We start from the raw sequence: 24,483 nt of genomic DNA on the forward strand, positions 1-24,483 counted from the left end.
AAAATGTAACTGGCTTAATTAAAAGAAAAAAGCAGTTTCCTCATATACCAGTATATGGTCTTCTTGAAACCAAATATTTATTATATAATTTAATTTCCTAAATAACTAATACATAATAATTGGTTTTATATTTAACTTATATATTTGATAAGCAATTGTATATTTACAAAATGATTAAAAATATAACGTAAATGTTCATACATATTACATAATATTTAACACGATGATCAATCATAATTGTGGTACATTGAATTTTACAAATACTAATTTAGTACTAATATTAAATTTTACTAATTAAAATCACAGTCCTACTCAAGTTAAAAGTAAATAGGTCATAATGATTATAGTATAAAAAAATACATGATATAATTGAAAACTTTTTTTAAATAATTACATATATTATAACAATATAGAAAAATGTTACAAGCACTAACTAAAAAATAAAAATAAAGCANATAACAATATAGAAAAATGTTACAAGCACTAACTAAAAAATAAAAATAAAGCACATTAAAATTACAAAAAAATATATAAAAACATGTTAAGAATATAATTCTAGTGATATAACTACAAATATAGTTATAATTAAAAGATTATTGGACTTTACTGAACAAAATAATATTTATTCATGTATAAAACAGTAGATAATTAATAAAAAGATACAGCAACATCAATAATCTTCATCATTGCAAATTAACATAATGTGTAGAATTTGCATGTTCTTTTGACACAACACATTAAAAGTTCATTTCTTCTTTATTAGATTTAATTAATTAATTTAATATTAAATGTACAATTTGAAATAGCATTAATATTGTAATATATCAATATTATGATTGTTTTTTAATATTATTTTTTTTATGAAAAGCTATTTTAGACCAACAATATGTTTTTTGAAATACGAAAAAAGATATTTAAAAGTTAAATTAAAATTAAAATTCTATTAAATAAGAATGACTAGATTTTCCTTACATATTCAGATGTTGATTTTAATTATTGGCAGTAGTAAGAGCAAAAGTCTCTTTAAGCAACTGTTACATGTATAGTTGAAAATTGAAACATTTTATTTTATTATCGCAAACTAATTCAATATGTAATAGGTAATAAAGTACAAATTAATATTGTTATATCTTACTAACAATTTCAACTTAGTGTAATGGTTTTGAGTACCAATAAAAATAAATACTTAACTTCAATAATTTCAGTAATTTTGTAGCTAAATTGTATTTAAAAATAATAGATGATCATTTACATTGCTATGGTTGCTAAAAGTACGGTTATATCATCTGGTTTTCCTCCTGTAAACATAGTAAATAGTATATAAAATACTAAATTCAGATATCATAAAAAAAAATACTTTCTGAATAAATATTCATTAGTGTTCTAAAATACCTGTCATACACCATATATTAATAAAAGAGATTCTACATGAGTCAACAAAGATATACTTTCTAAATAGTTAAAAGTAAGCCTAGTACGAGTTTTAGTTTAAATAAATAAAGTAGATTTTAAAGTTTTCTCTCCAATAGTATTCAACTAAGATTTAACCTTTGACCAATTTAGAGAATCTTTCTATAAGTTTTCACTAAATATTTATTCAATTTTTACTTTGAGTTAATTACTGAAATTTTATTTTTTAAATTGGGAGTATATTTATCATAACCTTAAGATATGAATGTCAATTTCTACTAATATGATTATTAAAACACATTTGTTAAAGTTTGGAATAAAAGTAAAAAAAATTATTCAGGTAATTAAATTTTTTTTATGTATTTTCTACTGATTTGCTGATTTCAATTAAAAAGTCAAAATGATTAAATAGTTAATATTTATCAAATAACATATAAAGAAATAAAAACTATCATTCAATGATTCCAGAAATTATAATTAAGTAAAATCGAAAGAAAGCTATAAAAAATTTGTTTAATAGTAACTCATGCTTTAATGCATCAATGTAATAATACAGAACATTTTTTTACAAAACACTACACAGTTCCATAGTTACTATCAATGGTATTCTTAACAAGTATACATCTCTGAATTATAGTGTATTTTATTTTAACTTACCAACAGTATTAATACCATTAGCTTGAGCAGCACGGGCAAAAGGTGATAAAAAAGATCTATCAAATGCCAAAATTCTGGCCATCCATGCTATTGTATTAGCTGCACATTGTAATTTAGTAGGATCACGCACACCTTCAACTTGACTTAGTTCTTTTAACAATAAATGATCTGGCACATTGTCAAATACTCCATCAGTAGCTAATAAGATAACATCTCCATTTTCAACAGCAAAATCTGATGTATCAGCTGAGTCTGGACTATCACTAAGAACTTGACCACTATGTGTAGGTGGTGGAACTGATAATTGATAAGGGGTGTTAAAATAATGTTGTTGTTCTTCTGACCGATGTACAACATGCCCACCTCGTACTACCATAAAACCACTATCACCAATATTAGCTGTGTATATACTGCAAGTCTCTTTGTTTAATACAACAACACATGCAGTACTACTTCCTGTAAATAATTTTAACTTTAAGTAATAAAATAATGTAGAAGTAAATTAAAATTGATTTATTTTATAAAAAGTATTAACTGATTCAAATAGAATTTTTTTGTACTTTAACTCTAACCTAAAATAGGTTGTTTGTTTTCTAACAACTCATAATAACTCTGAGCTAATAATTTATTAGGTTCATTGGGTATTATTTTTCCAAGTGACACTAGTCTTTCACAAGTTGTCATAAGAAAACTGGAAAATTCACCAGGATCTATACCATAATGACGCCAACCACCAACACCATCTGCAACACCTATAAAAAAATAAAATAGATACTTTGATTATTATTTTTATTTTTTTGTTATAATTATGAATAGTGTAGAAAAAATAACTGTAAATGTACAAGATAATATACTAAACCTTGTACTAATATGACCACCAAAATCAAAGCCTTTTTAATATATAAAAAAAAAATCAAGATAATGATTATGGCTTCAAGTAAAAAATATTATGACAAAAATGGGTTAGTTGCATAATTGTATTAATATTCGTGTAAGCTTTTTTGTGTAAAAATTTAGAAAGAGAAAATTGAATATTTAAGCCATACGATTGTATTAAAAAAGTGATAATACATAAGAGATAACAATGGTCTAAAGAAATTTTAAATTGGTCCTCTAAAAAAAAATCCACATTTCCACATTATCTATTTATAAATAGATTGAGGGTTTACTTTTTGATTAATCATAAAAATTACAAAAATATCAGTATATAAAATAGAAGTTAATGGTAAGAAATTTAAGTAACAGAAAATGTTACTTTAAGGCATAAATTTCCAGCTTAGTTCATTTATTTATATTTCTTAATAACATTTAAGAATGAACTAATTATAAAAAAATTTCATATTGAAATGTCCACTTTGTTAAAGTCAGGTATTATAAATTAAGGCTACTTCGTTAGTTTTAAAAAGTAATAATTAGCAGTAGGCACCAGGGAAACTAAATGGTACGATCCTTGTGGGGAAATACATCATTTATCCAGCAGTAAGATCATTATCAAGTTAAAAATTTAAGATAAAGGGGAATCTTATTGTTAGCATAATTATTTTCCCACTAGAAAGGTACCATCGGACAACACTAGTAAGCACTATCAAATAGTTTTGATTACCGAATATACTGGATAGTTTTTCTAAACTATTGAATGATTGTTTTAATTAAACTAACCTTGATTGAATAGTTTTAGACTATCAAACTGTCTGGTCAATTATTCAAAAATTATTATTTTAATAATAATTACCAGCGACATATCTAAAAATTTCTATACAATTAAAAACTACTTGGGGAAATATTCAAATATTTATATTTAAATGCAACTATTGAATGAGAATTTGCATGAAAACAAAATTATCGACATCAGATTACAAATATACTACATACTATTTAAAAACGGTAGCACAGTGGGGTCGCGGCATAGTGGAGACATTGCATAGTTGGGTTCAGTCTAGATTTAATCTGACAGTGATTAAAATCACTATCATAAGAAACGCTTCGATGCAAATCTGTAGATAGTGTTTAATTTTAAAAAATTGTTGGATAATTGCAAAAGCAACATCAACTTCTATTAAAATAAAATACAAAACCCATAATTATCATACAAAAATAGTATATTTTTCAATATGGTAGCCATTTGCGTATAGAAGATAGATCGTCGGGACAAATTTTTTTTTTTCATTTTGTAGTACATAAAATAAGCTTTAATTTTATATATGTTTAAAGGACGCAGTATTTCCGGAACATTTTCAAAAATTAAGTTGAAAAAGTTATTTTTTGTAAAAAAGTTACTATTTTAAATCCTCCCAGTGAGCAGAATAAGTGTTAGATTTTCAAAAAAAATTATATCAAATGAAAGGGAAATATCTAAGGTTTCAATACAAAAAAATATTATTTTTATTTGTTCATTTTTGAAAAAGTTATGGCAGTTTTAAGTACAAAAAACATCCCGATAAAATGTAATTTTTATCGCAAACATTACATTTTTTTTTAAATTTTCGACAGCCATTTGCACATAGAAGATAAGATGTCGGGACAAATTTTTTTTTTTCATTTGATAGTATATAACATAACCTTTGATTTGATATATGTTTAAAGGACGCAGTATTTCCGGAACATTTTCAAAAGTTCAGTTGAAAAAGATCTATGTTTTTTACAATATTTTAAGTTTTGAACGCCCCCTATATAAGGGGAAATTGTCCAATTTTAATAAAAAGTATGTCAAATGAAAGATGTACTTATAATGTATTTAGAAAAAAAAAATTTGTGCTGATATATACATTTTTCAAAAAGTTATAGCATTTTTAAGTTGAAAATTTAAAATCGAAAATCGAAAATTTTAACACAAAAATAGTGTTTTTTTAACTACGGCAGCCGTTTAAATGTAGAAAAAAAAGTGTCGGGACAAATTTTTTTTTTTCATTTTGTAGTACATAAAATAAGCTTTAATTTGATATATGTTTAAAGGACGCAGTCTTTCCGGAACATTTTCAAAAATTAAGTTGAAAAAATTAATTTTTGTAAAAAAGTTGCCATTTTAAATCCCCCCCAATGAGCAGGTTAAGTGATAGATTTTCAAAAAAATGATATCAAATGAAAGGTAAATATCTAAGGTTTTAGTATAAAAAAAAATTATGTTGATTTGTTGATTTTTCAAAAAGTTATGGAAGTTTTAAGAAAAAAAAGTGAAAAAATTTCGAAAATTAGCGATTTTTAAATTTGTAATTTTTTTGGATATTTCCCCCATTTGCGGGGAACGAGGGAATTTTTTTCAATTTTTAAGGGTAATGTCTTCAACTAGATACGATTTGTGATCTTTTGACGTATTTTTGAAAGAAATCGGTCCTATGAGATCTGAGAAAAAGTGGCAACAGACATAAAAAAAAAAAAAAACACATCATAGTAAAATTAATACCTTCTCCGCTTCGCATCGAAGCTAAAAAACGACAGAATAATAAATAGTACAATGGTTGGGGTTTTAATAGTTTAATTACCAAATTTAAGTAATGAAAAAAATTTGTTTGTGTTGATAATTTTTGAAAACACGTCCACATGTAGAATTCAATCACTTTCAAATAGTTTGATAGATTTCATTCTGTGGTGCCCATTAATAGTAATCTTATGGCAACTTACCTAAAACATCATTTGCTTTTCCTCTTGCAGAAAACCATGCATCATCTCCAAATTTACCTTTAATAAGTGGATGTTTGCGAGATGACTCTTTAGGAAATCCACAAACAGCATATAGAAATGATGGTTCGCGTTTTTTATTTTGATGTTCAGTATTTGAGGGAGATATGTTAGTGAAACCATTCCACAATGCACGCGATATCAGTCTACCTGTAGTTACTATTTGCTGCATAATTTTAAATATCAGTCGTTATTGTGAATATACATTTGATGAAACAGAGGTTATTGCACCACATTGTTTAATATGAAATTTATTAGTGGCTTTTAATAAAAAAATAAAAAATTTATTAAAATTAAAAAATTAATTTTTACTTAAAATTAATACGTGAAACTAAATAAAACAAAACAAAAAGATATTTTTACAAAATTAACAATAAAATTTAAGTTAATTGCTCTAATAATTTGCAATTGAAACTTTTTTTTTCTTCTTATCACATTTAAACCTTATCAACATAACATAAAGAGAATTATTTAAAAAAAAGTGTCATATACCATGGTTATAATAGTTAAGTATCTTCATAGATTAAATTACAGTTACATAGACTGTCGTCTCAATATTGTCAATATTTTTCTGCTGTAAAAGTCTTTTTCATTGATAAATTTTGCGTATCGCTGTTGGATGATGAACCATAAAATTGTCTTAATTTTGTCGGAAGTATATTGAGCTGTTATATAAATTTATGAAGTATTCAGTTTAGTGCTCATATTAGTTAAACTACATTTTGAAGATTTTTACTTTATATTCTCATCAAATATGGCTCTATTATTAAAAAGGTAATCTTATTCTTTAATGACCTATTGTTGCATATTATTTCTTCATAGCGTATATTACTACAAAGATTTAGAACAATGCTTCAAAGTTTAAATGACTTAAAAAGTAATGACCCTGACATTTGTTTTCGAATTATTAATGTTTTAATTAAAATAATTGATAATATACTAAACAATCCACACCTGTATAAATTCAGAAGACTTTGTTTAAATAGTAATATAATTCAAAATGAACTTTTACCTTACATTGGTGCTATGGAATTTCTTTTAGAAATTGGGTTCATTGAGAATAATGATGTGCTAGTACTTCCTGATTATGTTGATCAATCTGCACTTGAAGGTTTCAAACAGGAGCTCTTACAAATTATTAAAATAGATGGTGAACCTATTATTAGTCTTGATAAAAATAACAAATTTCTTAATGAAATAAATTCCATTTCCTTTGATGTTTTATCTCATGAAAATAAAATTTTACAAAAAAAAGCTTTAGAATGTTTGTCAACAGAACAAGTCTCTCAATTTTCTATTATTAAAAACTCAGAAAATGATTCATTTTCTCATGAGAATAAAATGTTAGAATTAATGAAATGGTTTAAACAGTCATTTTTTAAATGGTTTGATGTACCCCATTGTAAGTATTGCTGTATTCCTACTAAATTTAAAGAAATAAAGCATGGTACAAAAGATTTAAATGTCAGATATGTGGAAATATATAAGTGTCCTAAATGTAATTGGACAACAGAATTTAAAAGGTTCAAACTCTGTGAACAACTTTTAATTACTCGGAATGGTAGGTGTGGTGAATGGGCTAATTGTTTTACATTATTTTGTCGAGCTCTTGGATGGGAAGCCAGATATGTTGTTGATCAAACTGATCATGTATGGACAGAAGTTTGGTCAGTAACTCAAGAACGTTGGATTCATTGTGACTCCTGTGAAGTTGCTTTAGATAAACCTTTGTTGTATGAAAAAGGATGGGGAAAAAAATTGTCTTATATTATAGCATTTTCTCATGAAGAAGTACAAGATGTAACTTGGCGCTATACGATTAAAAATGATGATATCTTAACCAGAAGAATATTGTGCAATGAAAATGATTTATTAAAAAAAATTTTATTGTTATCAGAAGCAAGACAACAAAATGTATCTTACATTAGACGTAAATACTTAGCTGAAAGACGTTTAAAAGAATGTTTTGAGTTATTATTTGGTTCAAAAAATATTGACACTGACAATTATAGTGGTAGAATATCTGGTGCTCTTGATTGGAAATTATCAAGGGGTGAAACAAGAATTCAACATTTTGTATGGACTCCAACACAAGTTGAAATTAGTAAAAAGAAATTTGAAATAAAGTATTCTACTGCTTTGGATCAGTACATTCACGATGGGCAGCTTATAAAAGGATGGCAGAATGGTGTATACTATGTTCATTCAATATTTCGTAAAGAAGAATTTGATTGGAAAAAAGTATATTTGTGCCGTGAAGAAAACTCTAATACAGCAAAAATTGAATGGATGTTTGATTTCACAGAATCAAACTTAGCTGTTGAAAGAATCACATTAATTTATTTATCCAGTCTATTCGAAACTGGTGATGTTAAATGGATATTAACTGGAAATAATAATTCTGTTGTGAATTTGTCTGTTATTCAAAATGTTCAAAGTGTTCATATTGATCAGTTTATTGGTTGTAACAAAGTAAAATTAATTGCAACTTTATTTGGGGGATCTGGTGAACATGCATGGCAGCACACTCAATTATTTAGACAAGATTCAGACTCAGAAGAATTTCCACTTCAAGTGTTAATTAATTTAAAATAATATAACTGCAATAGATTTGTTTATATGATTCAATGTGTAAAGTATAATAAAATAAATAATATATATATACATATGATTAGTGTTTAAGTTAAATTATGATTTAAATGAATTAAAAAATTTAATTTTAATATAATTACATAATGAATTTTTTGTATTTAGTTAATTAAATATTAAAGCTATTGTTAAATTAATAATTTTTTAATTCTAATTCTAATGGAAATATCCTATTTTTAGAATNTTTTTTAATTCTAATTCTAATTGAAATATCCTATTTTTAGAATTAAGTTTGTTAAATACTTATGTGTTTCATTGACAGCATTTCAATAGCCAAATACACTTTAATTTGAAAAATATTAAGCAATATACATTCTATAAATTTTATTTAAAATAATAAAAAAATACATTTCAAAAAAGATAAATTACTATTTTTTAATTTATATTTTCGTCTTTCAGTGTACAGTCATCTCTAATAAGACGATCAATCTTCAATAACTCTCCGATTATGTAAGTATTTTATAAGATTTGGAATTAAAAATATACTCGTATGTATTAAATATTTAAAATCACTCAAAACCAATAATGACAATGTTTACTATTTATAAATTCTCTGCTAAATATTTAAATATTTTAACTAATGTTTTACAATCTGGTATTGTATATAAATACTTGATTAATAAATAAAATTTAACTAGATTAAATAAAAAATTAAATTTATTACTTACAAATCCTCCTTAGGTACAACAAATGATTTTTGCTATGGTAATCACTACCTAACTTAGTTTAAAAATTTGGGCTTAATTGAGTATAGATGTTATAGGATCTATAAAAAACCTTAATTTAAGAAATTAAAAATTCAATTTTATTCGTATAGATTTTGGCATATTTCTTTGGTTTGTATCATGGATGTCCACAAAAATGTATCTCTGAGAGTACAAAAACGAATGACAATAGTTTAAGGCATGATCGAAGGGGTCTGAATGATGCATCTATATTTTAGCATTTTATAAAACGATATATCTACTACCTAGGATGTTTTTTACTAGATCAATAAAAATGTATTATTAATAAAAATTTGAAAAAATATTATCATTATAATTAAAGCTAAGGCATTACTGGCCATTGATTTACAGTTAAGCTAATTTGTTTTTTACAAGTGTTTTGTCTTTAGGATGTTCAGTAAGTTGTTGTTGATTCAAAGCCTGGTTCAAAAGTTACATGGTGATGATGGGAGATTAGATGTTCTTTGAGTTTCATATTTCTTACAAAAAAAGAGTACCGCATGTATGACATACTGAAGAGTCTTCTTTTACCTTATAATAACTGTAGCCTATCCTCATTCAGTTGATTATGACACATTCTCTTTTTGATAGTAAATGTTTTTTTTTTTTTAGTTTTGTTGTATTTGATATCCATTTCTGTTTCATTATTTCTTGGATTTCATGTCTGATTTCAATTTTTTTTATCATTATATGTGATTATATCAAATGTTGTTTGTAGTAGCAGTCTTTTTTGTGTATTTGTCTGTCATTTAATTTTCTACACTAAAGAGTGACCGAAAACTTTTACATATGATTGTTTAATTTATGTTTTTTAGGATTAGTAATTAAATTTATATTTTTCTTGCTAATTCATTATGATTTTCTAGGTGATTAACGTTTAGAATTGTAGATAGTGAATCACTAAGTATTGCTGCTTTTCTAATATTGTTATGTTGTATACTATTTAATTCTTTGAGAATATTGAGATAATTTGTGTTTCACAAATGGTCATCCCAAACAAAGGCTACTTCAACTTCTATTTCTGTTTTAGATGCATTAGTATATAATTATGCTTAATCTTCATACTTGTTTTTAAACATGTTGATAAACTTTGATCAGTGATGTTGGAATATTCTTTTTTAACATTTTATTGAGTTTTGTATTGATTTTTGTTATGTATTGCCATGATGAATTTTTTTTTTAGTGGTATAATTTTAGCCATTATTATATTTTTTGTTTAGAGTATATTGATTTTGTTTTTGATAGAGAGTCATTTTTAGAATGATAGTAATGTTTTATCTAATAGCAAAAAACACAAAGGTCATCTTTCTCGCCATTTCTACAATAGGAATTGATTCTAAGTTGTATAAAATTATATATAATACACTTATAATTAAATTGATATATATGCTCTGGTAATTAGATGTAGTTCAATGTTGTGGATGGTATCTATTAATTTGAGGTTTTAATTGCTTGTTGATGTAAATTAAATATAGAAGCTATACTCATGTTTCGACAACATTAGTAAATTATAGATCGACATTAGAGGTATAGAGTGATCTTTACAATTTGAATGTGATTGACAATTTGATTTGTTAATTATTGGCATTACATATTTTTTCAAGTTTTTAAGGTGAAGTTCCCATTTATTTTTTTGATAAAATTTTATGCCTAATTATTGTTTTGTATATTAAAGTTTTTGTTATCTCTTTTATGTATAAAGATTACGAATTATAATTTCTTGCCGAGAATGTGAAGTCTGGATTATGGGTTCACTTTTATATTTTATTAATGGTATTTTATATTTTTTGGATGTTTTTATTTTTATAATATATGCCAAAATCGTTTGCAAAAATACTAGCTTTGACTGGAAGGGATACATTTTCAATGATATTATTGCTACAAAAAACAGAGAGGGAAGAAGAACCTTATGCCACCCCATTTTCATATTTGTATTGTTTTGCAGTTTATTGTTTATTTTAACTTGACATGATTGGTTTCGAAGAAAAATAATCATGTGCATTAGTAAGTTGCCTTTGTTAAGAATATTTTTTAGTTTATCTATAATTCTTAGTCTTCAAGATATGTACTTTATTTATATGAGTCCGAAGGAATTGTTTAAAGGAGGTCTTTTCAACTTCGTTTTAGATGTGAGTGTTTTAGTGTGTGCTCTTTTACTTTTGAAAGCTGCTTTGTTAGTTACAATTTATAAATTTATGTAGAATTTTCACTAGAAGTATTAATTTTTAGTTTCGATGCGAAGCTGAGAAGGTATTAATTTTAACATTATTTTTTTTTTTTGTGTGTGTCTATTGTCATTTGTCCTCAGGTCTCACTGGACCAATTTCTTTCAAAAATACGTCATAAGATCATAAATCCTATCTAGTTGAAGATTGCCCTTGAAAATTGAACATATTTACTTCGTTCCCCGAAAATGAGGGAAATCTCCAAAAAAATTACAATTTTTATAATCGTTAAATTTCGTTTTTTTTTTCTTAAAACTTCCATTACTTTTTTAAAAATTAACAAATAAACATAATTTTTTTTTATATTGAAACTATATATATTTTTTTTTCATTTGAAATTTTACAACTTTACCACCTGTTCACAGGGGGGATTTAAAAATAGCAACTTTATTACAAAAAGTAATTTTTTCAACTAAAATTTTAAAAATGTTCTGAAAATACTGCGTTCTTTAAACATATATCAAATTAAAGCTTATGTCATGTACTATAAAATGAAAAAAAAAACCCAGGGGGTCAAGACAAAATAAAGTCCGAAATTTTTTTTTTTGTCATAATAAATATATTATCTTTAATTTAAGATATATATCAAAGTGTCAGTATTTCTGGAACACTTTCAAAAATTAAGTTGAAAATATTCTACTTTCTATATGCATTTTTATGTTTTAAACCCCCCCTGTATTAAGGAAAATGGTCTGATTTAAAAAAAATGTATGTCGAATGAAAGAAATATATAAATATTATTCCTTATAAAAAAATTGTATTGATACATACATTTTTATTTTAATTAGACAATTTCCCCTTATTCATGGGGCGTTCAAAACATGATTTGTCCCATCACCTTTTCTTTTATGGGAAATGGCCGTCGAATTAACAAAAATGTAATTTTAATGTAAAAATCACTGTTTAACATGAAATATTTTAATAGTGAAAACTGCCATAACTTTTTGAAAAATTGAAAAAAAAATCCCATAATCAAATAAAAAGTAGCTTAACCCACTTTCTCCATACAAACAATTGAAATCTTTCATTTCTAATATTTTTAAAATATTTATTGTCAAGTTAGATTTGATATGATAAAAGTATTCAACTACAAAAGTAATTAATTTTACTTTGTAATTTATTAATTTTTTAATTCTTTTTGTGTGTGCCACTACCAGTATATAATATTCCAAATTTTTTTTAACTTGTTGCTATATAAATCATAAATCTAAAAATAAATGATTTTTAGTTTTATCTAAATTTAACAATGGATTTATACAATTATAATCAATTTTTATAATATGCTCAATTGAGTAAATCTTTTTAGCAACTTTTTTTGTATTGGTTTTTTTAGTTAAAGTAAATCATTAGACTTAATTCAGTTCTACATATTTTAATTGTAGAACTAACACCAAAACTTAATTAGAAATGATTCTTATGATTTTTTTTTAAATGATCTATTACGATAAAAATACAAAAAAATCGAGCTTTTCTGATTAATTTACTGTAAATAGTAATTATACAATTTCCTGACTGCATAGTAATCTTAATAATACCATTTTTTTCTATTTAATGATGTCAATTTCAAACTTGCAAGTTGAGCTAAAAGTTATGGCAATAAATTCATTTTTTTTTTTTATTACAAACTTTCACAATAAAAGTAGGTTAAAAATGATTAATCCTCCAATTTCTTAAAATTAAATATTATCTACAGATTTGCATCGAAACATTTCTTATAATAGTGATTTTAATCACTGTCAGATATCATCTATACTTGTCCCAACTATGCCATGCTCACACTGTGCCACGACCTCACCGTGCTACCTTTTTTTTTTATTGTTAATATAGATACCGAAGCATAACAATGCAAGTTAAAAATGCTCAAGAAGTTCAGTACAAACCTGGTGAAACTCATGATGAAAAAAATTCTCGTCTTAATAGACCTATGTCTCCACATCTTACCATATACCAATTACAATTAACAACTATTCTTTCTATAACACATCGTGGAACAGGAGTTGCATTAAGTGGTCTTACAGCTGCTGCTGGATCAGGTAATTCCGAAAATTATAAAACATGATTGCTGTGAATTTATGGTAAAATGTCAGAGTTAATGAACTTAAATTTTTAAAATTAATTAAAAAGTTTTAATTATTGTATTTTACATAATAATAATTTATTTTAAGAAATATTTTATAATTGATCCATTTATTTGAAAATTATGTTTTTATGTGTATTGTTTTTGTAAGACTAAAGGATCTAACAAAAATACCGGTTGCAGTGTCACCGATATTATGAAACGTAATAAATGACAATATTTTTTCTGAAAGTTAAAATCTTTAAACAATTATAAAACGTAAACGGTTGTTCGGATAAAAAAAATTCTAAGAAAAAAATTGTTTGTAATTTTTTTTCCTATCATATTATCAAATCAAAAATAGTGGTTCCTATTTAAAAAAATTATAAATAAACATTTTTATCCCTGAAGAGATAAAAAAAAAATTATTTAACTTCATATTATTGTAGAGTTTTATAAACTTAATAATTTTTCTCTTTAAAAAAATTTTTAATTCTCAATAGTTTCTGAGAAAATAAGTGTCTTACCAGATTTCGATCACTCTGTTTATTAAAATCCACATGTTCTAATGTTTGATTAAGGTGAGTCTAGGTGTGAATTAACTGTAGTTACTGGTCCATTTATACTATGCAAGAAGTGATTTATTGTAATTATGATAAAAGTTCAGTATTTTTAAACTCGTCTTTAAAATTTGATAATTTTTTATTCTTTTTTTACTAAGTGCATCTTATCAAATACTTTCATTTGATCATCTTAGTTTTAATGCAATAATTTAATGATAGTTTAAAAATATTTTTTAACTGTTTTCTACTAGTTTAATATTTGAGACTTGTATTGTATTGGTTCAATTAATGTATTTAATATATATATATATACTAAAGTGCATATAGAAAATAAAAAATAAGTCTTTTTGATTTTCAATTGCTTGCTTTAAATTGAAATTCATAAGAGTATTTAATTTAAATTAAAATCTTATATTGTAGAACAATTGTGTACCCAAGATTTCTCCACGGGAAAAGATAATGTTAATTAATAAAAATTCATATAAAGATAATTTAAATGTCTCTTTTAGGTAATTTTTTTACCAAAAATGTTGGTTTTGTATGAATAATGAAGAGCTTATCCTTTTTAGTTCACATGAATAATATTATATAAATTTAGAGATTATAATATAATGTATTTTTCATTAATATTGAAGTCATTTAATTACTTTTAAAATCTGTTAGTTAATATTTGTATTATAGTATAATATAAATTTATAAAGTTTAACATTTTTGAATTTCAGTATTTCTATTTTATGATGTTCCAACATTTTTGGAATATGTGAGAGCTCTAGATATGCCAATAGCATGTCTTCTAGCAACTAAAGCAATGATTGCATTTCCATTCTTCTACCACTACTTAAATGGAATAAGACACCTAGTAAGTTGTCAATTTGTACGATTACAAAATATAAGTTGGATGATTTTATGATTAATATATAATTTTATGATTTGAGGTATGGGATGCTGGAAAATGCTTAACAATAAAGCAAGTTTACTCAACTGGATATGGAGTTATAGCTGGTACTATAGTTATTTCTATACTCTCTTTAATAATAAGTAATTAAGACCATAAATACTCTATAGTGTAAAAGATAATGAATTCTTTTGAATAAAATATTGTTACTCCTAAAATACAAATTTTTTTTTATGATTATCATATCATAATAAAGGGTCTTCAAACAATGTACCTGATTAAATTATTTAAAATATCTTTGAATAAATTCCAGATTCCTAAAAGCTTAAGCACATATATCATTAATATGCGTATAAAATGATAGAAATTTGACAAGTGTTATACCAAAATGTTTTATATTTTTATCTTTACTAATTAATTTTATGATTATCAAATAAAGAATAATAAAAACTTAAATAAAATTTTTTTAAATTATGAAGACTCATATTTAATTGTGTGTTAGGATATATATATATAATTGTAATTGTTTGATTCTTATTTAACATTTATGTTGTAAGCATTTGTTTCAACCTTGTATTTATTTTTACTAATTCAAGTATTGTACTTTGTTGGGCGTTTAAAAATTTAAATAAATAAATAAGTAGTGAACTGAATAAAACTTTTTTAAAAACTTTATTGATTGCATCTACTTATGCATATTTCTTAACACAATTAACCAAATATTAATAGTAATGATAGGAAAAAATTACAGTTACAGTTATTCAAAATAGTTACTGTTTGACTAAAAATAACAAGTTGTTAATGAAAAGAAATTGTAATTGTTAATGTAATTTTGTGTTTTATACAAAATTGATTCATTGAGGTGTCAACATTTGCTTTGTGACACGTATAAATATATGACTCAAAAGAATACACAACTATGAGCGTTGATCATACTTAAAAGGCCATAAATCTACAGAGTTAAATGGGATTCAAATATGTTTTTTCATTTTTTATACAAATGATTTATATTTTGAATGATTAATCAAAGTTAGATAATTAATTAGAAATATATTTTTAGATAATTTATAAACAAATTATTTATTATATATGTTTTTTTTCTCTAATTTGGTAAATAATGAAGAGTGATATCAGTTTTTTTCATTATCCACTTAGCCAATTATTTTAAGTAATTCTACGTTTTCATTTAAATTATTTATAAAAATTGAATGTTTTCTTCAATCACTGTCTTTTAATTCATTAATTCAAATTTTGTTTAAAATTTAACATAATTATATTAATCTTAAAGATATTTTTAATCTTTTTGATTGTTTTTCTTTAGTACAATTTATTTATTAAGATGCAAAAAATTTCTCTGAAATGTAATTACCATTCTTGTATTGAAGTAAAATGTGAACAACCATTTTCTTTTTTTATAAAATTTACTTTAATTTTTTTTAAATAGTTAGAAAATTAAAAATTATTAAAATACTGTAGTTTTATCTGTAATTTTCAGAATATAATAAGTTTAAATATAAGTTTTTGAATAAACTAAAATTCAATCAGTTATCATTTTTACTATCATAATTTTTCTTTTGTCACATACAAATTTTAACTTATATTTATACAGTGTAGGTTTTTATTAAATTATATTGAAAATTTTTGCACTACTTGCATATATTTGAAAATTTGAATTACCTACCATTAGTTTTGTATGCAGTTATACAAATTTAAGCATTAAGACTTAGCAATTGTATTTTTCATTTCTAAAATACAGTGTTATTTATTAACTCTCCTACTCGCCCTTATACCCCTCAATTAAAAAAATTGAAAATTTTCTTTTTTTATTATTTGTATAAACATGAAATCTATATTTTTATGTACAAGTAATTTTATTATTCTTAATGAGTGTCCTAAAAGGTTTTTAAGATATTAGAATTTAAAGATTTCGAAAAATGAGGAGAGGGGTAGTGTTAAGAGCAACAATTTATTTTTACCATAACACATAGATGAAAAGTATTCCACATTACACACCTCACTCACCTACAACTAAAAATTATATTAACCCCAAAAACCGCTTTTGTAGTGTAATATCACATTTTATGTTTAAGTCCTATTAAGGATTTTTATTATAGTATTAAAATAAAAAAATTAAATGAAATGTCAATGAAAAATTAATTACACAGTATTAAAATCGTAAAAAACTTTACATTATATCACAAAATGCAATTAATGTGTATAACAAACACTGTTTAATAATATATATACATTCATGTAATGATAATTAAAAAATTAAAAATACCACATATATTTCAATAGAATCACTCAAAATGTATGCTATCCATCGCTATAATTGCTTACATTTAGCGCATAGTTTCTCTGTGTCATTCATGATAAAAATTGAACTGCCAAAATCATGTACGGTGTAACATATCTATGTGTACTTAATTTATGTTATAAGTTTAAAAATTTTTTTTTTATAAAATTGTGTTGTGATGTATAAAGAAACAAATACTTAAAAAAGCCATAGTATAAGTTAGTTTCAATATACTTTATTTTATGGAACCTGAGTTGTTCTTCTACCAGTATATTATGTAACACTTGATAATCTAGGTTTCAGCCATTTTTCTTTAAGTTTAAGCAAGGCACTTAATTTAAAAACATGTCTATGTTAATATTGATATTTAATTGTGTAAAGTAATTAATTAATTAAGTTATTTTGTTTTTAAATGTTATATTTATTAAAAAACTGATTATTTTTAAATAACTCATAAGAAGATTGAAAGCATATTTAGATGTTTTTGTTTAAACATAGTATTTATATTATATTTTCCATAAACTTAAATAATATTTATTAAAGTTTTAAATATTTTTTATAAAAACTGAGTTCATTTAAACTTTCTCTGATATCATCTAAAGCTCTGTGTTTCATAGTTTTCTTAGGTGCCATATCAATGAACTTAGGGTCCCAACGTCTACACATAATAATTTTTTTTATTTTTAAATCTTACAAAAGTATAAAAATAAAATACTAAAATAATTACTTCAAAAGTTCTTTTAAAGTTGATACATCAATTAATCTATAAGACAATTGGTTTTCAAACTTAGGTAAATACTTTCGAATAAAAATTCTGTCCATATAGATAGAATTGCCTGCAAGAGCACATTTTCCTGAAATTTGATTATCATAAATTATAAATTAAATTGATGGCTTTAGTTTTTACAAATTTATTTTAACTACTGTACAGAATAATCAGTTTATCATAAACTATTCAATTACTTGCAAAATAAATACAATAATGAGAAAAAATTTTTCGGTTTTTTTTTTAATTATGTATGATAAAAGTTGATGTATTAGCTATAAATTACTTTTTAGAATCATCCCTAATAACTACTTATAGGGGTGTAAAACTTTAATATTTTCAAAAGGAAATGTATATAATTTACTACTTTCTTTTATTTAATAGAAAATTATGTAATTAAGAAAATAACGGGTTAATAATGATTTTTAGATCAATATTTTGGAGTTATTCTAATTTTATTATCTAGGTGGGAGGAAAAATACAGCCGGTAAATAACTAGTGATAAAAACAGGTGCACTCATCTTTAGCCATCACTTTAAATTGTTAAAAAGTTCTGATATAGTAATCAAAAAGTTATCATCCAATCATTTTCTTAATAACATCATTATCTATTAAATAAACTAGTAAATCATGTACCATTTGAAAAAATAAAGTTTAAGACCCCTGTACTTATAAGGAATGATTTTAAAAAAGTAATTATTAGCTGATAAATCAAGAAATATATGTAATTAAAAAGTAAAAAAAAATTTTTTAGTATTATATATATTTTGAGAGTAATTGAAAAGTTTATGATAAACCTATCCACTCTGTATAGTGTTCAATAAGTAAGAAAAAGAGTTTTCATTGTTTTTATTCATTTTTACAATTAACTCATTTCCTTACGTTTTGAACACTATATAGGATTTTAAGTACCTTTTATAGTAAAGGGATCAATAAAATCATATAATATCTGATCAGCTTGCTCCAATGTAATTTTACTCTTTTTACAACTTTCAGTTAAACCACTCTAAAAGATATTAAATTTATTAAAATTAAAATCTAAAGTAAATTTATGGATTAGTACTCTACTGAAATAATTAAATCCAAAAATATTATGTTATAAATTATATGATAAGACCAATGGTATGCGTAAGTTAGTATTTAAACCAAATAAATTACTTTAAACATATTGTTATAAAATAAAAAATACTTCAAAATTAAGTAAGAAAATTTAGCTAATGATAGAAAGAAGATCAATAGAGATTTGGTTAATTCATTAATTATCATAATTAGTTGGACCCCTTGAACAATATCCAAATATTGTAATTATAATCCTCAACAGAAACCTAACTATAAAGAAGAGCCAAGTTCCAACTTTTCCCTTCTACAGTATTGCCTAAACAAAGTAGTGCTATCTAAAATCTGGCCAAGTTTGCTCTTTCATTTGTATTGCTAATAATTGATCAATTTTTAAATGAGGCATACAAAACTTTTTGTAACAATTCTCAATAAATCCAGGAGAGATGAGAACATTTTTTTTCCAGAGTTTTCTCTTTTTCTTCTCCCATGTAATTTCTAAATGAATATTGAGTCAGTATTTGGCCAAATTTTGAGCAATATGAATAAAGGAGGATTGTTTCATATAAAAATAAATTTCGAAATGTCGTTTTATTACAAATGTAATAATACAAAAAATTGTTTGTGTATTGACCTCCTTGAACTTTTTCCTATTTTACTATTGTCATAACACAATAAGTAACACTGTACTGAAATAGCGCTAAAAGAACACAAAATATAATTAACTTTGAAATATACAAAATAATACTTTATATTAAGCTTATTAATTTTTTAATTTACTGCTTACATAAGTATGCTAGGACTTCCTCATAAAATATACATGTGCTATAAATTATGAGCCCTGCTTATAAATTACCATTTGAAAGACAAAAAAAATTATATATATAAAAGTATTCAAGTTATTATCACCCCATAAAGTACTGATGATTTTAAATAACACACATAGTTGGAAATAAAAATTAAAAATTTTAATCTAAAATCTATAAGTCAAAAATAAAAACTATTTTTTTAAATGTAATTAATTTTACTTTTACAAAAACTCTGTTAAATTCAGGTATAGAAACGGTTGGGATTCATAAAAATATACTTCGGAATATCATTTTAATTTTGTAACATCAATGAATTGATTTTATTATCTATAAACTTATTGATTTATCTTTTACGTTCAAATGGCTGCCGTAGTCAAAAAAATGCTATTTTGGTGTTAAAATTTTCGATTTTATATTTTCAGCTTTCAATTGCTATAACTTTTTTAAAAATTTGATTGAGCTAATTTATAAGTTTAATGCAACTTAATTCATGAATATAATAATATAAAATACAAATTGTGACTTTAAACACTTTGTTTTATAATAGCCACATTTTTTTGCCTAAAATGATGTCATATAATTATTTTTAACCAAAATCCAATGAGTTATTACAGAAGGCCAGAAATTTTCTATTGTGTAAAAAATAAATCCTTTAATTTTACATTATACTTAACATAACCTACCTAACTTGTAGTTACACCTTGTATATATTATACAATTGTAAAAATAATTACCATGGCATGATGATTTTTTGGCCATTCTTCCATATTATCTAAAACTTCATCAGGATGTTTAATTATTATATTTGGTCCTTCAGCTAAAATATTCAATTGACCATCTGTCACTATTACAGCAGCTTCTATTAATGTATGTTTATCAGCATCTAGGCCAGTCATCTATTATGTAAACTTTTTTTTAATGAGGAGTATAATAATTATAATGGGTGACATTTCAAAATGTTATACTAACAACATTGAAAATATTGAATTATACATTACATTTTGAGTTAAATGATTAATCATTTCAAAAGTTCACAAAAAACTTGTGTGTGCAACAGTTCTCTAAATAAACCACACTAAAAAGTTATAATTTTTCAAAATTTCAAATTCAATTAATATGTAATTAATTTGTAGCTTTGATCCCTTTTGCTATAGGAATATCATGTATGTATATTGGACAATATTATAGGTGCCCCTACCTAAAATAATGTCTAGAAAGGTAACTTTTTTAATATAAAAAAGAATAAACTAAGTCACTTATAAACCTCTATTATTAAGACACAGAATTAAGTGCAACTTGTTGAAGTGGAGAGAAGCGTCAGGTGTCTTATGCGATAAAAGAATTCTAATGAGGCTGAAAGGTAAATTCTACAAGACTGTAATAAGGCCAGCTGTGATATATGGTTCAGAGTGTTGAGCGGTTAATAAGTGGTAGAGGAAGACCATAAATGAGATGGAGAGATGCTATTGAATGTGATATGAGGACAGCTGATGTGAGCGTAGATGATGTGGGATATCGTGTCAAGTGGAAGTTTAGGATAAGGATGGCCGACCCCAAGTAGTTGGGATTAAGGCGAGGAAGAAGAAGAAGAAGAAGATATAGATGAATAATAAAAAATAACAATGGAATTCAATTCAACCTGATTATCTCCATCTTTCAGATATGAGGCAACTCTATAAATAATAAAAACCCTAATCTATGAGACTGGAATATAAGAATGAATTAAATACAATTACATAATTTATCTTCTTTTTTCTTACCATCATCCCAACTACACATATATATCCCTTCATCTCATTTTTTGGTCTTCCATCTCTTATTTTTTCAACATTCATTTTCAAAACGGCTCTTACTAGCTACTGATAACTTTTTCCTCATAAAAAGGTCAAACTATCTAAGTTTAATTTATCTTGTCTTAGCTTGGTTGATACTACACCTAAACTCCTTCTTGAATAATTATTAAGAATCTCATTTTTACATAAAGCATGTTTATTTTAGGATAGTAAGTTACTTATTTGAATTTTTAAAATTTAATTCCAATGATTAATACTTAATATTTTTTTTTCTAAGTGTTTATAATATTAAAATAATTTTTTTAATACATCTTTTTTATTTATTCACTAGGTGCTTTAAAATATTGAAAGCAATTAAATTCTTTTGTCACTCTACTAGTCCAAGGTTAAGAAATATTTTTTTTTGGAAAGAACAAAATGGTCTATTTTATAGTGAAATAAAAAAAAAAATTTAATAACTAGTATAAAAATTACCTCTCCATCAAACCATACAATATTATTAGAGCAACGATTTTCCATACTTTTATTTCTAAAAAAAAAAAAAACTGCAGAACAATTCAAATTTTACTAAAATATACTTATAGGTATTGTATACAGAAAAACATCAGCTTTAAATCTGCACAAATGAAACACTTGATTTCTATCTGAAATATTTAAATAAAAATTATGATTAATTTTCCAATATAACTAATTTTTTATCAATATAAATTTTTATGCAAAGTATTAAAGGATTTTAACTAAAATATAATTTTCTTTTAAATATGAAAGGGTTTCTTTTAATTAAAGTAATTTTTAAACTTAAATTAAATTAATTTAAATATATTTTACTAATATTAATATATGTTATAGATTTTTATTTGTTATATAAAATAAAAAAATATATTAAAATTAAAATGTGTTACATATTTAAAAAAAATATTTTAGCTAGTTAGACAGAATAAAAAACACTTATCCATATTAATTAACTAAAAATCAACACAACTTTTCTTTTTACATAAATTTGAAGAAGTAATAGTTTCTTTCAAATTCTTATAAAATTTAGGGTAATTTGAAGTTTGAAAAAATTATTTAAAGAATTTAAACCTCAATATCTTATTAAAAAATCAACTGTAATAAATTATACTAAACCAAAACTGTAATATGTATATATGAATAAAGGAAATTTTTTTAAATATAATCATTTAAAATTTTGACATCTGAGTAAACTGTTTTTTAAACGCAATTATGTATTTGTCCATTTTTTATTTTTTCAAAATGATAAGAAAAATCAAGATATATCAAACAAATGTTTGAGATGCGAATAATATTTGTAAAAGTCTTAAGATTTAGATTTTATATTCAATATTGTATATAAGTAATCATTTTCTTACATTTATTTAAGAAATGAACCATACCAAATAGAGATATATTCATTTGTTAAATTTAAATACGTAACTACCCCTTGAATGTTCTTCAGAACAAGATAGACTGTCCCCAAGTATACAAAATGAATACTGATAACATTTTATACAGCTAATATAGAGAAGTAAATAAATAAATCAGTCGGCTATTTTGAAGTAGGGATATCAGTGTGTTGAAATCGAAAATTTTTAACTATATTAGCTTTTCCAAAATTCAATAATAATTTAAACATAATTTTAAAAACTCATTTAATATTTAATGGGTGTATTGAAGCATATTTAAACAATAAATTATTGGAATAATTCCTTATTTTGATAAAATAAATACATTTTTATTTGTTATGATTACAGTAGAAATGATAACATGGCCTATAGCAAAATGGCTATCAATTATTGTGTACATTAACATGTGTTCAAGGTCTGGATTCGTTGGGAATCTGTTCCCTACTTATTTCCTTTATATGTGTTTATCATTCTGTATGTTGATACGTTTATCATTATAGAATTAAAAAATATATATATCTGTAGAAATTTTTCCAAATGAAGTTAACATATTGTCCTGTAGAGTAATGTAATTTTTTTTATAATCATATCATGTTAATGATAGTGTTTTGAATTAACTTATTGTCTGATATGTAATCTACTAAGTTGTTGATCAATTTTCAATAAATATAATTTAGACATATAATATATATTATTTCAATTCAATAGTTATGGAGTTAAGTCATAGCTTATTATTGAATGAAGATGCATTAAAACAGCTATCAGAAACTAAAAAACCTGTTTTTATATTCGAATGGTTAAGGTTTTTGAATAAATCATTATTAACATCCAAGAAAGTAAAAAAATATGTTTTTATCATTTTTTTTAGATAATACTTAAATATTTTTATGTTTAATAATATTTTCAAAACATTTTTAAGGGCGACATTAAAGATTATCAAAAAAAATTAGTTGAACAGTTGACTAATTTAATACAAGAAAATCCAGGTCCTCCCACTAGAATACTTATTGCTAAATGTTTATCAACATTATTTAATGTTGGTGATACATTCTTACTTTTCGATACTGTCAATAAATGTAATGATATATTAAGAGTTAAGGATGATTCATTAGCTTTTCTTGCCACTAAATTGTAAGTGTAATATGATTAGTTAAGAATTGGATATGTTAAATATTATGTGATATTATGCACTACAATTTTTGAGGTAAAGCTTTAACCTTTAACTAAGGAACTTGTAATTAAATCAAACAAAATTATTCAAAGTGTTGAAAATAATAATTTTATAAATTATTACCATAATAATTATTAATAACACTCTGTTTAAAAGATTAGTTTTTTCAAATCATACTTAAATAAATTTCACTTTTGTTTGATTTAAAATTTTATAAAAGAACTAAATGTTTAAGTTAAGTTTAGTTCAGTGCAAAACCAAATAATTAGTATCTATAAACATTAGTATTGTGTCAAGGTTGTCGATTTGTTTTAAAGACCTCAACAAATTTGTT

General features: G+C 24.0%; 5 protein-coding genes across 15 annotated transcripts in view; 3 read left to right on the forward strand and 2 right to left on the reverse strand.

Moving 5' to 3' along the window:
* Window positions 1-1,138: 1,138 nt before the first annotated feature.
* Window positions 1,139-6,157, reverse strand: LOC126901843 (protein phosphatase PTC7 homolog). The gene is made up of 4 exons (XM_050678677.1): window positions 5,686-6,157; window positions 2,640-2,819; window positions 2,068-2,523; window positions 1,139-1,298 (listed from the first exon to the last, which is right to left on the reverse strand). The coding sequence occupies exons 1-4, from the start codon at window positions 5,912-5,914 to the stop codon at window positions 1,249-1,251; spliced, it is 915 nt and encodes a 304-aa protein (XP_050534634.1). The 5' UTR covers window positions 5,915-6,157; the 3' UTR covers window positions 1,139-1,248.
* Window positions 6,158-6,312: 155 nt separating this feature from the next.
* On the forward strand, window positions 6,313-15,124 carry LOC126901846 (succinate dehydrogenase cytochrome b560 subunit, mitochondrial-like). Of its 2 annotated transcripts, none has more exons than XM_050678685.1 (5): window positions 6,313-6,516; window positions 8,791-8,841; window positions 13,169-13,374; window positions 14,683-14,819; window positions 14,888-15,124. In XM_050678685.1, exons 1-5 carry the CDS (start codon window positions 6,497-6,499, stop codon window positions 14,918-14,920), a joined length of 447 nt encoding a protein of 148 aa, XP_050534642.1. In that variant the 5' UTR covers window positions 6,313-6,496; the 3' UTR covers window positions 14,921-15,124. The 2 variants fall into 2 exon arrangements, with proteins under 2 accessions (XP_050534642.1, XP_050534641.1); XM_050678684.1 differs by having other exon boundaries at window positions 6,317-6,516; window positions 14,896-15,124.
* LOC126901840 (peptide-N(4)-(N-acetyl-beta-glucosaminyl)asparagine amidase) lies at window positions 6,523-8,531 on the forward strand. The gene has a single exon (XM_050678667.1). The coding sequence runs from the start codon at window positions 6,592-6,594 to the stop codon at window positions 8,335-8,337; it is 1,746 nt and encodes a 581-aa protein (XP_050534624.1). The 5' UTR covers window positions 6,523-6,591; the 3' UTR covers window positions 8,338-8,531.
* A 1,898-nt stretch (window positions 15,125-17,022) lies between the features above and the next one.
* Window positions 17,023-23,212, reverse strand: LOC126901844 (oligoribonuclease, mitochondrial). Of its 4 annotated transcripts, none has more exons than XM_050678679.1 (7): window positions 22,970-23,212; window positions 22,171-22,219; window positions 22,050-22,104; window positions 20,517-20,678; window positions 18,830-18,923; window positions 17,879-18,005; window positions 17,023-17,809 (listed from the first exon to the last, which is right to left on the reverse strand). In XM_050678679.1, exons 1-7 carry the CDS (start codon window positions 22,986-22,988, stop codon window positions 17,689-17,691), a joined length of 627 nt encoding a protein of 208 aa, XP_050534636.1. In that variant the 5' UTR covers window positions 22,989-23,212; the 3' UTR covers window positions 17,023-17,688. The 4 variants fall into 4 exon arrangements, with proteins under 4 accessions (XP_050534636.1, XP_050534635.1, XP_050534637.1 ...); XM_050678678.1 differs by having other exon boundaries at window positions 22,946-23,191; XM_050678680.1 differs by adding an exon at window positions 20,781-20,843 and having other exon boundaries at window positions 22,050-22,219; window positions 22,946-23,191.
* Window positions 23,213-23,409: 197 nt separating this feature from the next.
* LOC126901837 (HEAT repeat-containing protein 5B) overlaps window positions 23,410-24,483 on the forward strand; it is a 32,026-nt gene continuing 30,952 nt past the window's right edge. For 5 of the 7 annotated variants that reach the window (XR_007703134.1, XM_050678661.1, XM_050678660.1 and 2 more), the window contains exons 1-2: window positions 23,411-23,814; window positions 23,898-24,109. Coding sequence is in view for 6 of the 7 variants with exons in the window: in XM_050678661.1 (XP_050534618.1) it covers window positions 23,689-23,814; window positions 23,898-24,109 (338 nt within the window). In the remaining variant the exon portion in view is untranslated. Of the gene's footprint in view, window positions 23,815-23,897; window positions 24,110-24,483 lie in introns of all 7 variants that reach the window. The other 2 variants (XM_050678663.1, XM_050678664.1) reach the window with 2 other exon arrangements.

Source organism: Daktulosphaira vitifoliae, unplaced genomic scaffold (genome assembly GCF_025091365.1).
Source record: "Daktulosphaira vitifoliae isolate Bord-2020 unplaced genomic scaffold, ASM2509136v1 Scaffold_3, whole genome shotgun sequence".
Classification (NCBI taxonomy): Eukaryota; Metazoa; Arthropoda; class Insecta; order Hemiptera; family Phylloxeridae; genus Daktulosphaira; species Daktulosphaira vitifoliae.

Bases quoted from the DNA above. Each gene is read 5' to 3' on its own strand.
- LOC126901843 (XM_050678677.1), bottom strand. From the start codon at position 5,914: ATGCAGCAAATAGTAACTACAGGTAGACTGATATCGCGTGCATTGTGG. The intron at 2,820-5,685 runs GTAAGTTGCCAT...ATTTTTTTATAG, and splicing joins AAAAGCAAATGATGTTTTAG to GTGTTGCAGATGGTGTTGGT. The intron at 2,524-2,639 runs GTTAGAGTTAAA...AATTATTTACAG, and splicing joins AAACAAACAACCTATTTTAG to GAAGTAGTACTGCATGTGTT.
- LOC126901846 (XM_050678684.1), top strand. From the start codon at position 6,497: ATGGCTCTATTATTAAAAAG. The intron at 8,842-13,168 runs GTAAGTATTTTA...TTGTTAATATAG, and splicing joins TTCAATAACTCTCCGATTAT to ATACCGAAGCATAACAATGC. The intron at 13,375-14,682 runs GTAATTCCGAAA...TTTGAATTTCAG, and splicing joins TACAGCTGCTGCTGGATCAG to TATTTCTATTTTATGATGTT.
- LOC126901840 (XM_050678667.1), top strand. From the start codon at position 6,592: ATGCTTCAAAGTTTAAATGACTTAAAAAGTAATGACCCTGACATTTGT.
- LOC126901844 (XM_050678678.1), bottom strand. From the start codon at position 22,988: ATGAATATATCTCTATTTGGTATGGTTCATTTCTTAAATAAAT. The intron at 22,220-22,945 runs GTAAGAAAATGA...TAAATATTTCAG, and splicing joins GGTTCATTTCTTAAATAAAT to ATAGAAATCAAGTGTTTCAT. The intron at 17,810-17,878 runs GTAATTATTTTA...TATTATGTGTAG, and splicing joins ACTTTAAAAGAACTTTTGAA to ACGTTGGGACCCTAAGTTCA.